This window comes from Vespula vulgaris, chromosome 19 (genome assembly GCF_905475345.1).
Source record: "Vespula vulgaris chromosome 19, iyVesVulg1.1, whole genome shotgun sequence".
Classification (NCBI taxonomy): domain Eukaryota; kingdom Metazoa; phylum Arthropoda; class Insecta; order Hymenoptera; family Vespidae; genus Vespula; species Vespula vulgaris.
The window spans coordinates 697622-711807 of NC_066604.1; the positions used below are offsets into that span (position 1 = coordinate 697622).

At 26.0% G+C, this 14186-nt stretch overlaps 2 protein-coding genes and 1 long non-coding RNA gene across 3 annotated transcripts; 1 reads left to right on the forward strand and 2 right to left on the reverse strand.

Annotated features, from left to right (window-relative positions):
• Positions 1-518: 518 nt before the first annotated feature.
• On the forward strand, positions 519-3643 carry LOC127070684 (uncharacterized). The gene is made up of 4 exons (XR_007784598.1): positions 519-841; positions 1094-1240; positions 1485-1614; positions 1681-3643. It is a non-coding gene; the product is annotated as an uncharacterized LOC127070684 (long non-coding RNA).
• Positions 3644-4999: 1356 nt separating this feature from the next.
• LOC127070665 (uncharacterized) lies at positions 5000-8256 on the reverse strand. Its single transcript, XM_051008955.1, has 2 exons — positions 7831-8256; positions 5000-6197 (listed from the first exon to the last, which is right to left on the reverse strand). Exons 1-2 carry the CDS (start codon positions 7967-7969, stop codon positions 5473-5475), a joined length of 864 nt encoding a protein of 287 aa, XP_050864912.1. The 5' UTR covers positions 7970-8256; the 3' UTR covers positions 5000-5472.
• A 1537-nt stretch (positions 8257-9793) lies between these two features.
• Positions 9794-13107, reverse strand: LOC127070666 (uncharacterized). Its single transcript, XM_051008956.1, has 2 exons — positions 12654-13107; positions 9794-10552 (listed from the first exon to the last, which is right to left on the reverse strand). The coding sequence occupies exons 1-2, from the start codon at positions 12820-12822 to the stop codon at positions 9912-9914; spliced, it is 810 nt and encodes a 269-aa protein (XP_050864913.1). The 5' UTR covers positions 12823-13107; the 3' UTR covers positions 9794-9911.
• Positions 13108-14186: the final 1079 nt, after the last annotated feature.

Below are 14186 nucleotides of genomic sequence, written 5' to 3' on the forward strand. Positions count from 1 at the left end.
TGTGCTTCACAAATTTACTCCAAAATGATAAAATTGAACCCTTAATCGCTAATTTAAATAATTATGAAATAGTGTGATAATTTTTTTTCTTTTTTTTTTTTAATACAAATACAAGTTTTGTTGTATTGATTAATTATATTCATCAAACAAACGATAAACTTTGAAACTTGTTATGTCATATATATTTTAGTATATACAGTAGTAAATAGTATATTAATAAATGATATTATATCATTATACGATATAAATTTGAATAGAAAAAAAAAATTACGAGATAGGTAATTACATATAATCTACGTTTCCAAAATTTCATAATTTTTTGAACTTTTAGATTGAGTGATGATCAGGAGAGTGAAAAGGGAGTGCTCGAGTTCGTTACTCAGTGCCGTATACATTATCATTGTACTCTCTGTAGTGGAATGTGGTGAATTTATGCGCGCGAGCTCCCTCTGTTGACTATTTGTCGTAGTTCGACGACGTGGAGGGGATAAATGGGCGTTCCTAATCAATGGGCGGGATCTAATCAAATGACTAACGAAATGTTTGGTCGTTCTCTCCGTGACGCAATATATATAAATGTGTGTGTGTGTGTGTGTAAATATCTAAAATCTCTAGGTTGCCATATTGTCGCCAAAATATATCGATTCTTAATAGGAACATATGACAATATTGGAGGTCATTCAACTAGTACAGTCCGCTTACATCATTTATCTTAAAGAGTACTGTACACTGATCTTATTATCAAAGAAGAATGATTATTAGATGTCACATAAGGCTGTGCAAATTTTAACGGCAAATTTTAATCACTAGATAGTTATTTAATTATATTGAGGAATAATAGGTGAGGTTAAGTAATATTATTATTTAATTATTATACAATTTTTAATTATTTTATATCATTCTAGAGAGGATATAAAATATTGTTAAGATTAAAATGTTAAAAATATTTGCTATATTTTACTTGTTTCTTATCATTATATATTAATTAAAAGTTTAACCTCACATGATATAATCTCACATGATATAACCTTACATGATATAAATATTTTATAATTAATCTTATATAATTTTAAGTGTCGTTATTATTTTTTAGTTCCTTTGCGTGATTTCATTGATGAGAAATTAAGAAGATACTTTTATTGTCAGAGACGTAAAAGTTTATTCATCATGCATTTGAATCAGATGTCCAAAACATTTACATTGTTTTATATATTACTTACATATTATATTGTAAAACCAGGTACTGTATATTTAATAGTATTATTATATATTTATTTGCATTATAAAATACACTGTTAATTTGTCATTTCAAAAAATAGATTATTAAAAAGCTTTTGCATGATAATATATAGTTTGAGCAATCGTCTTCGAGATAAAAATATTAAAATCCGTAGATAATAGTATCATACTTTTACTTTACTCAATACTTTAACATTTTACAAACTTTAAATCTTGTTAATCTAAATATTATTTTTATGTTGTAGATTTATGTGATTTTATATATGAGAAATTCAATAAATGATCTTAACATTGAAGACAGAGACTTTTACTCGTCATGCGTTTGATATAGATGCTCAGAACTTTTGCAATTATTTATATATATTGTAAAAACAGGTACTGTATATTTAATAATATTATTATACATTTATTTGCATTAACAGTGTCAATTTGCTACAACAGATTCTCAGAAAGTTATTTCACGATAATGTATTGTCAAAACACCTATGTAAAAGGCAGTCATCAAGATATAAAAATTTAAATACGTTTGAGATGATATTATACTTTACTATGATTGCTTCAGTATTTTATAAATTTGAAGTCCTGATCTTATAAATAATATATTTATGACGAAGAATTGAATTTTCCAAGACAAAAAAATATTGATAATATTATATCGTCTGATTCTGATTCGGATGTTGATAAGTGCAATAAAGAATTGTGCACAGATATGGATATTGGTCAGACTCTATATGAATAAACTATTAAAAAAGATATTGAAATTGATAATGCAGAAGAAAATATAATTGAACGTAATGAATGAAAGGAATATATCGGATAGGAAGAATCATTTTCTTTTATTGTAACAACGAGTCTGCTTTAAAGAACTACTTAATACTATCAATCCGTACAAAGTGTTTTCTTTGTTCATTAGCGATGAAATAATAAATGTTCTTAAAACAAATATATATACAGAACAAAAACTAAATTCAAACTTACTATACACGCATGGTTATATAAATGAACTAATTAATTCTGATTAAATAGAAATATTCTTGGGACTACTGATATCAATGAAACTTGTAAAAAAAAATTTTATAAATAATCAAATCATATATATTAGGTCAATGTACCATATATATAACTTTCATTTATCATATAGTATCATATCATGAAACAGATTCAAATTATTACACAGTAATTTAAATTTTAATAATATTGCTCAAGGTAATCAATTTGGAAAAATACTTCCACTTTTTGATAAAGTACAGAAAAAATATCAAGAGATGTTATTGGTATCGATGAAACATTGACTCTATGGTGTGATAGATATATCAAATAAGGTTTATAAATATGGGATAAAGTTATTATACAAACTATGCTGACCTGAAAAATATACATAGTCAATCAAACTCTACTTTCATAAATCATTAAATGGTTACGTTATATAAATAAAAAACGCTTCGATGATTAATCAAAAGCAAAAGAAAAATTATAAAAAAAACAACAACTTATTATCTAATCTGTTCTGAAAAACATCGATTGTGTATGTCATGTTTAATAATTCTACATTCGAATTAATTTTTTCCATAAAATCGTTTATAATGATACATCATTATATTGTATTTATAATACTTTATTAATCCTACTATATATTCATAATTATCCTTTTAAATATCTACTTTGAGCAGATAATATCATCACATAATCATCACTTTTATATGGGTAACATGAAAGTCAATACGTTAAAATTATATTTAAAGATAGTAATTGAAATTTTATGTTATGCATATCTATAATAACAAATTGCAGGATAACAGAGAGAAAAAGAGAGCATAGTTGTTTTATTAATTAAAATTAAAAGATGAATTGTATGTACAAATTCTATTACGTGTGATACATGTCTCTATTCTTTTCTATTTATTATTTTTGTATTCATTACTTATTTCAAATTGTTTTTTTTTAAATAGCGGTTGATCTTTTTTTTAAACTATGATCTCAAGTAATAATAATATTTATGTTGTTGTATTTTATATTATTGTAGTTTCTTTTTGAAACGTTATGTAAATATTTTATTGCAAAATTAAAACGATTGTTCAAAGAAAAAATATTTATCGTCATCTTTGAAAAATTTCTTATAATTGTATTAAATATAAGGAAGATTTTTTGTTATATACTGAAATTAAAATCTGTAAGAATTACAATTTCAAAAACATTTTTGTGCTATAAATGAAACTTAATAAAAAGAGAGAATTCTTGTGCAATTTAATAATAAAAATTGATGATTCATAAAAACATAACAAAAAAGTTGTAATTTGTAAGAAACAAAGTATTGTCATCTAGTACTGACAAATTATTAAATTACTAAATTAATAAATTAAAACATGAATAAATTAATCGATCCAAATAATCAAAAATCTTAATAAAAGGATATTTAATTATTACAATAGAAAATTTTTATTCAAATTTTATTTTTACAAACATCACAAGTAAAATAATGAATATATTTCTGATTTTTCGACGTTTGTTCGATCTTTATATTTCATTGATTGCATTGCATTGAAAAAATTCAAAGAATTTTTTACAAATGATAAATTGAATGACTTGTTCCTTAAAGTGAAAGAAATTTTCTATTTTTTGTATTATTACATTTTTTCTTATTTATCTTTTTTCTTAACTTACTTCTTTTCTTGCTTTTTTAAGATCTTCTTTTATTCAACTTTTCTTTTATCCGCATTTATTATTTATCCTCTTTTTATTCAATCAATTTCTTTTTCTTTTTTTTTAAATTCGTTTATAAGAGATTATTATCATAGAAAATCGAAACACCTGTTTCATCATACTTATCAATTCTATTTGTCAAAAAATTGTATTTTACAGAAAAGCTTTGAATATTTTTTAAAAAACTTATCAACTTCATATTTGTTAAATCCAAATTCTTTTTCGAAGACATGTGAAGTTTAGTTTTCGAAGACTATAGAGTATAGAAAATTTTGGATAACGTGACATGAAATTATAATAAAACTTATCAGCAATTTTATCTTCCTTTTTAAACTGATGGATCGGAACTTTAGATTCTCAATCAAATCACGTAAACAAGTTTTAAAACTTTTATCTTACCGAAAGACATGAATTTTGTTAAATTTATCTTTGTCATGAAAATATAAAAAACCAATTGTTTTGTGAATATTTCTTCAATAAAAAGTTTTCTAAATTTACTCATTCGAGGAATCTTTCAATGCGATATTAGAAATATAAAAAGTCTCAACGACCTTTGCACCATTTTTTTTAAGTAAATAGTTGTAAAGTCACATTTATAATCTTCTCGATCTATTATCTCTATTTCTCTTTCGAAATTTTTGACAAGATATCGAAAAAAAGCAAAACGAAAAAAATTTTTATTGCATATAGAAAATAGAATGAGGGAATTTGGGACTATAATAAATGGGCATTAAACATGTTTGCTCAAAGATTTTGTTTTATTTTGCAGATAAAAAAAGAAATCCATTATGAGCAGATTTTGAAAGTTTAAAAAATTTTTTAATATTTCCAACTGCAATCGAAAGAAATTCATCAAAAGAAAAGCAGTTTGTACGAAGTAGGAAGAACAAAAAAAAAACACAGAAATACAAACTTCAAGTACACGAAATATTTAAAAAGAGTAAATGCTATCATCTACTTTAGAATTTATTAAAAAACGATAACAAATTTTCATGTTTCTTGAAATAATTTCTATGAATTATTTCATTTAATTCCGTTCTCAATGGAGTATAATACTTTCCGATATGGTCTCAAAAATGACTTAAATAAATTAATGTCTTTAAGTATAAAAACTGTTGAGCAATAACAAAAATTAAAACATAATAATACATTTGAGCAATAACAAAAGTTAAAACATAATAATAAACAAAGGTTAAAACATAGAAAATATAAAAAATGAACAAATACAAAATTAAAAGAAATGATTTTAATATTAATTATGATAATAAAACATTGCGTAATAACAAAATATAATAACAAAACGTTATATGTTAAATTAGTTAATTTAATGTAAATATTACAAAAAATTATTTTCATAAAATCTTTTAATAGAACACATGTATTAATGTTATTTCTCATTATAATAAAATCGAATCAGAAAAATAAAGATTGATAAAATTGATAAAATTAATATTTTGATTTTATCGGAATAATTAAAAGAAGATCTAATTGTAATTGGTTTATTTGCTCATAAAACTGATGTTGCGAGAAATTTTATCGAGGAGAATTTGGAGGTGGAGAAGTTGAAGAGTACGGATCAGGCGAATATGTGGAATGCGACCAATTTGAACATTGTCCGTGTAAAGAGTAAGGAGATTTGAAAGTTGCCTGTTGCATTTGATAATTTTTTAATTCATATTCGTTTACAAGACCAGCAATTTTTCCTTTAATTTCTATTTGGATCGGTAAAGAAAAAGTCCTCACTGTTTCCTCCATAGCTTTGAAAAAAGCAGTCAAAGGATCGGTTTGAGCGCCATATTCATTGGAATTGTTTTTTTTACTCTCGAAATTATCTTGTAGCGTTTGTACTACCGAAGAATGAGCGTTATCTTTGTCGTTATCTTTTTCAGTCGAAGTGCTACTTGTTAGCTTGTTGGATAAAGATTTTCGTTTATTGAGAATCGTTTGTTGGGACTGATCATTAGATTGCTGTAATCCCTGTGGTGCAATTTCTATTTCTTTTTTGATATCACCAATATTGATGTCCGAGTCGTCTAACGAAACTGTTTGACTAACAGAATCATTGCTTTCTTCAAAATTAAGCGTTAGATTTGTAATCTGATTTCTTTCTCCAATATGTGGAATGATAAAAGATATTATATTTTCATATTTCCAAGGTCGTTTTTGTTTAGCCGCCTCTCCAGACATATTTCTTCTTTTCTTGTATACCTTTCGAAAACTGTCTCGAAGAGCGATCCATCTTTTTCTGCAAATTATGGCTAAAAAAGAAAAATAAAAAAAGAAAACAAGACAAATAAATTAAAAATCAAAATACCATCATATCTAACATAAAGAAACACACATAAACGTGCATGCATACACTCACACACGCGCATTAAAATTATTGTTTTAAATATACAAATTGTATTTCTTTTCTTTTCTTTTCTTTTTTAGTGTTATCTCTACGATGCGCATGCTATTGCTTATTTACATGGAATAAGTAAAATATTATGTCCACTTACTTAATTTTAATAATAAATTAATCATTTAAAAATAATAATAAATAAAAAAGAAAATAACCAAATATCGTGTCCACCTACTTGCCTATTTTATTTTTTATTTATTATTATTTTTAAATTATTAATTTATCATTAACGTTATTATTAAATTATTAATTTTATATATATATTGTTATTGCTTATTGACAACTTATTGTTAACGCTTATTAACAAATTATTTACAATAACTCTAATTTAATATTTATATTTATTTTTATTCTTTCAGATAGTCAAGTATCTTAATCACATAAATCTTAATCACTTTCTACATTATCATCCAGTTACCGTTTTGATAATACAACCGTTTGTACTATAAAATGAAACTATTAATCTGATTTTGAAAAGACTCTCCTAAATTCCGTTAAAAAACACTGGAAAGAAATAGAAAAGGAATTTATTGAAATATAGAACTTTCCAAACTACTATGCTTTTGACGATAAACATGTATGGAAAAATCTTCCAATAACGACTTACTCTTTCACGATTACAAGCATCAAAATAGTATCATTTTGTTGGCTTTACTAGATACATATTACAGATTTATCACTGTTCATACGTTAGAGTATTTGATAATACTGATAGAATGGAAAGAGGGGAATTGATTATCGATCCATTGGAGCTATTGAAGAGAAAATTTGTAACAAATAAATTAAATTATTCTTCAAACAAAGCTCTAACAAAAACAAGAAAAACTATCGTACACCATCATAATGACGAATGTAACTTTCTCATTAAGAAACAACTTAACAAGATCATATCTCTAAATCGATTTGTAAAACAACGAATCGAATAAACCGTACGATTACACAGGGCTCGAAGAATTATTTAAAACGCGTTTGATCACAATAAAAAAGCTATATTCTACAAAATATAATATACCGATAAAAAAAGAAAAAAGTACCGATAAAATTGTAAATACTTGGTGCACTCATATTGACCGACTTTTTGAGAAACGATAAATGTTCATGACAATCAAATGAACCAGAATAAAAAGATTTTTGTCCAATATTCTTTACAACGATGATCGAATATTTTTTTCAGCTAAAAGAATCAAGTATAATTTCTCTTAATACCTCGTGTCTCTAAATGGAAATTCATTTTACCAATTTTATCAAAAAATAAAATATACGTGTGTTTTATAGATGCAAGATAAGTTTCAAATCAACATTTCCAACTTCTACATGTTAAATTTTCAAAATAAGATACTGTATAAATTTTAATTGTATACAATAGTTAAAGTTCTTAAGAAATTTACAAAGATATATCCAAAGGAAGATATAATATGATTAAAATATATTAAAAGCAATATTGTTTATAGATATTATATAATATATATATATATATATATATATACCTGTCGAAGAATCAAATTTTTCTGAAATACGTTGCCATGCATTGTCCTTTTTTCTGTTATCATGATATCCAGGATCTGAAACGTCGTAAAGGAATGGATATTCTCGCACTGATTCTATGAGAAGTTCATCCGTGTTCATTGTAATCAAATTAAAATATGAAATTTATAAAAAAGATGTTCAACTCTATGTAACCAAAGTCGTACTACTCGTTCGAGGCGAACAGAAATAATGTTATATATTCTGGCCGTTCCGTTTCTGTGCCGACCTGTGCCGAGCCGTGCCGTGCGTTCATAGTTGGTTACGATCCATTTAAATCAATACAAAGCAAAGTGGCTGGTGCCGTGCTGTGCCGTGGTGTACCGTGTTGTCCGTTCATAATGGGTTTCCTGCTTTAATAATCGCAGTAGTTTCAGAGTCGTGTCGATCCTGTTCGTTTCACCAAAGTAGACGAGTAAAAAAAAAGCACACGACACACATAGATTCTCGTTCTCAATTCGCACACACATACACCTACGCTCGCAACACATATCTATATTTATAATTTTAAATATCTCTCATACCTGACAATCTTACAATTGAGGATTTGTTTGGAAAAGGTTTACTTCTACGAAAACTTCGTTTAATGATGTAAGTATTTAAAGTTTTCCCTCTTTGTAATTTTACTTTTATAAAAGTAAGTATACTATAAATTTATTATTGTAGTAATTTAATTTTTAATAGATAAAATATTAATTTCCAATGCTATTACTGTAGTAATTATTATTATATATTAGTAATATTAGTAATTATTATATATATATATATAAGGTATTATTGTAGTAATTTAATTTTTAATAGATAAAATACTAATCTTCAATTACAGAAAAAATATTATTTTTGATAGATATTGTCATTTTTCCATAAATCGAAAAATAAAGAATATTACATTGCTATCTTCATTTATTTTATATTATCAAATACAAGCAACTCTTCGATATTTAAGTATTAAAAACTCTATTAACAAATAAAAAACTATAAAACTAAAAATATTTAATATTCTAAATCACTGTCGCCGTCGTTATAACTTTCTTCAATTGTCTGCTCAATTTATCCAATGTTTTAATCATCTTCACTTCTAAATAAATTATTTTCATACCGCTTCAAGACTTCATCCAACAAATATTTTATCAAATTATTTTAATTTTTCTTATTTAATGTTACCTGAATTTACTGACACGTTCAAATAATAACGTGTATCATCGTCTGTCATTTGATCATATGAACTTTTCAAATATTACGTTCCGATATAGCAACGGAGCAATTGCACGAAACATTACACGCTCGTGTGCATTGCTATACTCAAAATATATATAAGTACTTATATCCGTCGTAGCGAAAGTTTGATAGAGTACAAAATATTGAGTGTCAACGTAGATCAATGTACGTCAACGTGCGTCAACGTACGTCATTTACCGTTCATCTGTACCACTATACTCGGCAATCCTAATCAGACATTCACTCTTTATAAAACATTCAAAGAATCTTTTCAGAGAACATTCACTCTCGGAATCTATTCAATTAACTCACCTACTCTTTGTATCGTGTAAAGATTATTACACATTATTTTAGTTTAATTAAATATAATTTTGGTCTCTATTATATGTATCAATTATGTATAGATCTATAATCGCTAGTGAATAATTTTTACGACAAGTCTTAACATCTATTATTTTCCGATTAATTGGTAACGCGATTCTTATTTTATATTATATCAATATCTCATTCAATTCTCTTAATTCGTCTCGGTTATTTTTGAAAGTCTCAAGGCTTTTTTTATTTTCACCGTCGCTCATGTTTTCGTGCAAAAGCGATAGCGTGCTCTTAAATCCAATAATCGTCGACAACTGATTGACAATGCTCACGATAGGCTTAACAATCACGAATATAAGTACGATATTTTCGATTCCTCCTGAAGGAAAACTATTTCTTATTTTAAAATAAGTTATTTATTCAGGTACAATAAAACATATAATACAATAATAAAACTTAAAGATATGGACTGATGAAATAAAATTTAAAAATTTGAAAATGAATATGAATTCTAATACTCAGATTTTTCAGAGGACGACGTGGACGATGAAAAATGTTGAGATTGTTGTAGATTTTCCAAAGTTGTCGTATGTCGACCGGTAGTATGATGCGTTTGATAGTAATCACTTTGATTACAATCATGCATCTTGTAATTATTCAATTGTATGTTCGTTTGTGGCCGTTTTAAATCTGGAAAATTATCCGTGAATTGAGCCGATTCGATCAATTGTATTATTTGAATTTTCGTTAATGACTTTTTATGCTCGGGAATCTTTTTAAATGATGACAAAAGCGATAATAAAAACATGCGGTCTTCATCTTCTTCCAAAGTTTCTCTCCATGGTCGACCACCCATAGATGTTTGCAAGATATTTATTAATTCCTCATTTGTATTATCTGTAGACTTTTTTCTAAGCTTTGTAGGATGCCTCGAATATGGTCCTAATGTACCATCTTCGATTGGATCATTCTCCTCATAGATGTTTTCTGTATTTGTGTCTACATTTATATTTTTCAAAAATTGAAGCTGATTATAAAAGATGTAAGGACTTTTACGTGAGGCAGGAGATAGATTGTTGGCATTTTTCATTCTTCGTACTTCTCTGGAAAAGCAACTTCTTAAATTTTTCCATCTTTTTTGAAGATTTAGACCTGTCACGTGAAATTTGAAAGAAAAAAATATTTGATTTATGGTTTAAAATATTTGACACGTTGTAGAAAGATTATTTATTTTAAAATTGTTGTATCAATTAATATGTCGCCGAAATAATTAAGAAAGTTTATTATTTCATACGACAGAAGTGGACAATTGATTGCCTATGAGCCATATGTGGCTTCTATTTACCTGTTTCGGTAAGTTGAAAAAAAAACTATTATTACTATTTGGTAATGCCATGTCTAATAACTTATACAACTTTTGTTTATATTTGAAGTACTGACTAATGCACTTTTTAAAGGGTTACATACCGTTAGATGATTAAAAAAAATGGCACTTCTTGTTTTTTTTTTTTGTATGTAATTTATATTATTAATAAAAAAAATCGTTAAATATATGTGACAGTAACTTCGAAGAATATTTTCCAACGAAAAAAAATAAAATAATACGTTATCTCCTTAGTATTCTCGATATAGAACTAAGCAGACTCATTTCGTACGGCGTTTACCAATGTGCCAATAATATCTTCTGAAGGTATTATCAAAAATGAAAAAAAAAAAAATTCAAAAAGCTCTTAAAGTACATTAAAACAACTAGTCGTTCACAAAGCCGATTTTTTATATTTTTATTCAATAAAAAAATATATGAGCGATTGAATTTATCCTACAATATCCGATATAATAATTTCACTAGTTTTTTAATGATTAAAAAAAAACGAACTACGACTTTTAAAAATATTTCCAATGATATAAAAAATAATCGTATTAAATTATACAATAATATATACATATATGTTAACTATACATGAAATATTGAATTCGACAAGCTCGACTTCGAACGATTTGTAACTTTATCAATTTTTAGAATTTTTTGATAAAATTTTTAAAGGATAATATATTCACAGAATATTATTAAAGGATAATATTACTATCGAATACAAATATTTATGAAAAATCGATTTTTTTTTAATTTTCTAAATGTATGTGACCCTTTAAGTTGAGAAGGAACAGATTGATTGATGATGTAGACCGTATGGCTCGTAAGGGAAAAGAAATTGTCCATCTCTGCCTTATGTTATTGTTGATGACCAAGCATTTGGACGAAACTGAGAAAGAATTGCTTCCATATGTTGCATCAAAATTAACCCTCTAGTGCCGTATAACTTTGAATTCACATATCCAAATATGTACATATATGAATATATACATATGTATTTGTATATTTTAAATCTTATTTCATTTTATCATTATAACATTATTTTTTTAGTTCATACATATATGGTTTTTAATGTTTTTTTTTTTAAGTTTTTTTAAAGATATTTTATATATATATATATATATATATATATATATATATAATTTTTTTTTACACATGATATATATATATATACTGGATGTACAAAATATAGCGTTAAAAATATTTATCTGTAAAACACGGCCTTTTTCAGTCAAAAAGAAAAGAAAAATTCAAACAAGAGTTATCCGACTTCAAGGGAAATAGATTATGGCATTTATCGTTTCTTTTTTTTCTTTTTTTTTTTATTTAGTGGAAGGTTTCAAGTCATTTTAAGGATAACTTAATTTTCCTTTTTTATTTCAGAAAGAAATCTATAATTTTTTATAATATGGCAACTTTTTTATGATGTCTAAAATATTGTATCTAAAAAAAAAAGACGAATTATAAAATATTAACTCTATTATTTAAAGAAAAAGAAGAAACACTGTCGTGCTAGTTCTCGACATATACAGTACACATTTGATTTTATTTAATTAAAATTTTTTCGTCGATCTTTAAACGTTAACAATGATCCTATATTTAGCATTAATTAACGTTATAAAAATCTATGACATTCTTTAAAATTATATCCGAAAAAAAAAACGAATGGAAATGTTTGACGTAACTATTAATTATTCATATTGAAAATTATAATATCATCGTGTTGGAGAGATATTCTCAAATTACTTTATGAATGAAGATCAACTGAATGGCAAGAAAACAAAACTTTAATAATTTCACGATATTAATAAGTACACTTAAAGTACACTAAATATATATATATACAAATATATATATATATAATTTATTTTATTTACTTACCAAATTCCTTTTTCTCCTTTTCAGTAAAATCTTCACTCGCAAATATATTTATTATCTCCTCCCATTGAGCTTTTTTAATTTCTCGATTGGTATAGTCATTGCAAGATGAATCCCAAATTGCTTTGTGAGCTTCAATTTCTAAAATAAATTTTTCCGTATCGAAGTTCATTACAAGGGTTGTTATGTACTGTCGAACGGTCGCCGGCGACCAAAGGTCGTCGGCAACCAAAAGTTTCGCAAGAAAATATTATGAGAACTCGTGAACACTTGGTCGCGGCGACCATGAAAAAGCTAACGAATGATGGTGCATGAGCTAACGACAAATGAAGTTCGTGGAATCGAAACACGAATGGTTCACACGACAGGAAACTTTCTTGCAGACCAAACATAAGGCCCGTTACGCATTGTTAACCAGTCGTCAGCGACCAGAACGTCGACCAACCATTCGGGTTTGAGAGAATATGAATCGTTGTTGCGCAGTGCCGACCAGTCGCCAGCGACCAAGGATTCTATTCATGAAATGGTTTCGTATACGTAAATGGTAACTTTCGAATGAACGCCATGGAAAATCCCTAGAACAATGTTTTTAACAATCGTCTCAAATATAACACACAAGTATTATATACATATATATTTTTTTTTTCTACGATGAAAATTTGTTTATATCATAACATTGACATAAACAAGAAAATTTTTAATAAAACGAAATAAAAAAAAAAAATAGCAAAGAAAAAAAAGACGTATAAATATGCAATATCGTAATATTTAACTTTAACATCGTTAAAAAATATATGATTTTTTTATCTCTTTTCTGTTCTTTTTTTTTTTTTTTTTTTTTTTTTTTTAATTGTATTTAATAGATCGTGAGATAAACGCAACTTTTTTTTTTATTTTTCTTTCTTCCTCATAAAGTTTGTTTATTTCGATGGTATGTATTCATTTGTAAAATGTATATATTGTGTTAAAGTCTTACAACCTCGTGATTGTGAGGATCACGAAAATACGATTTATGGCCGAGTCTTTGATCGTTCGTACGACCAATCAAATGCATTGAATCAAATACAATTTGTTCCCAGGACAAGCAACTTTCTTGCAGATCAGAACTCCATTTTGTAACTTGTTTGCAAAATTACATGTATATAATCGAATGGTGAAAATGTACTTACGTTTCTGACATGTTAAAACAAAAAGAATAAATAAATAAATAAATAAATAATATATGATATACATCGATCGAAAATAGATCGTATTTAATTACAATTTTTAATACAAATGTTATTTTATATTTCGTAGATGAATAAATTGTATTCATCAAAAAAAAAAGATAAGATAAGCAAAGAACGTTGTTAATAAAATACACGAATAAACATTCGGAATTATTAAAAGAAAAATTAACATCTTTGTTTGTCTTCAAAAATTCCGTATATTTGCAGAATGAAACAATTGAACTTTTAAATACAATAAATAACGAGGAATAAGATCGAAATTAACTTTTTATTGAATGAAATAAAATTGAATTGTATAACTATTGAA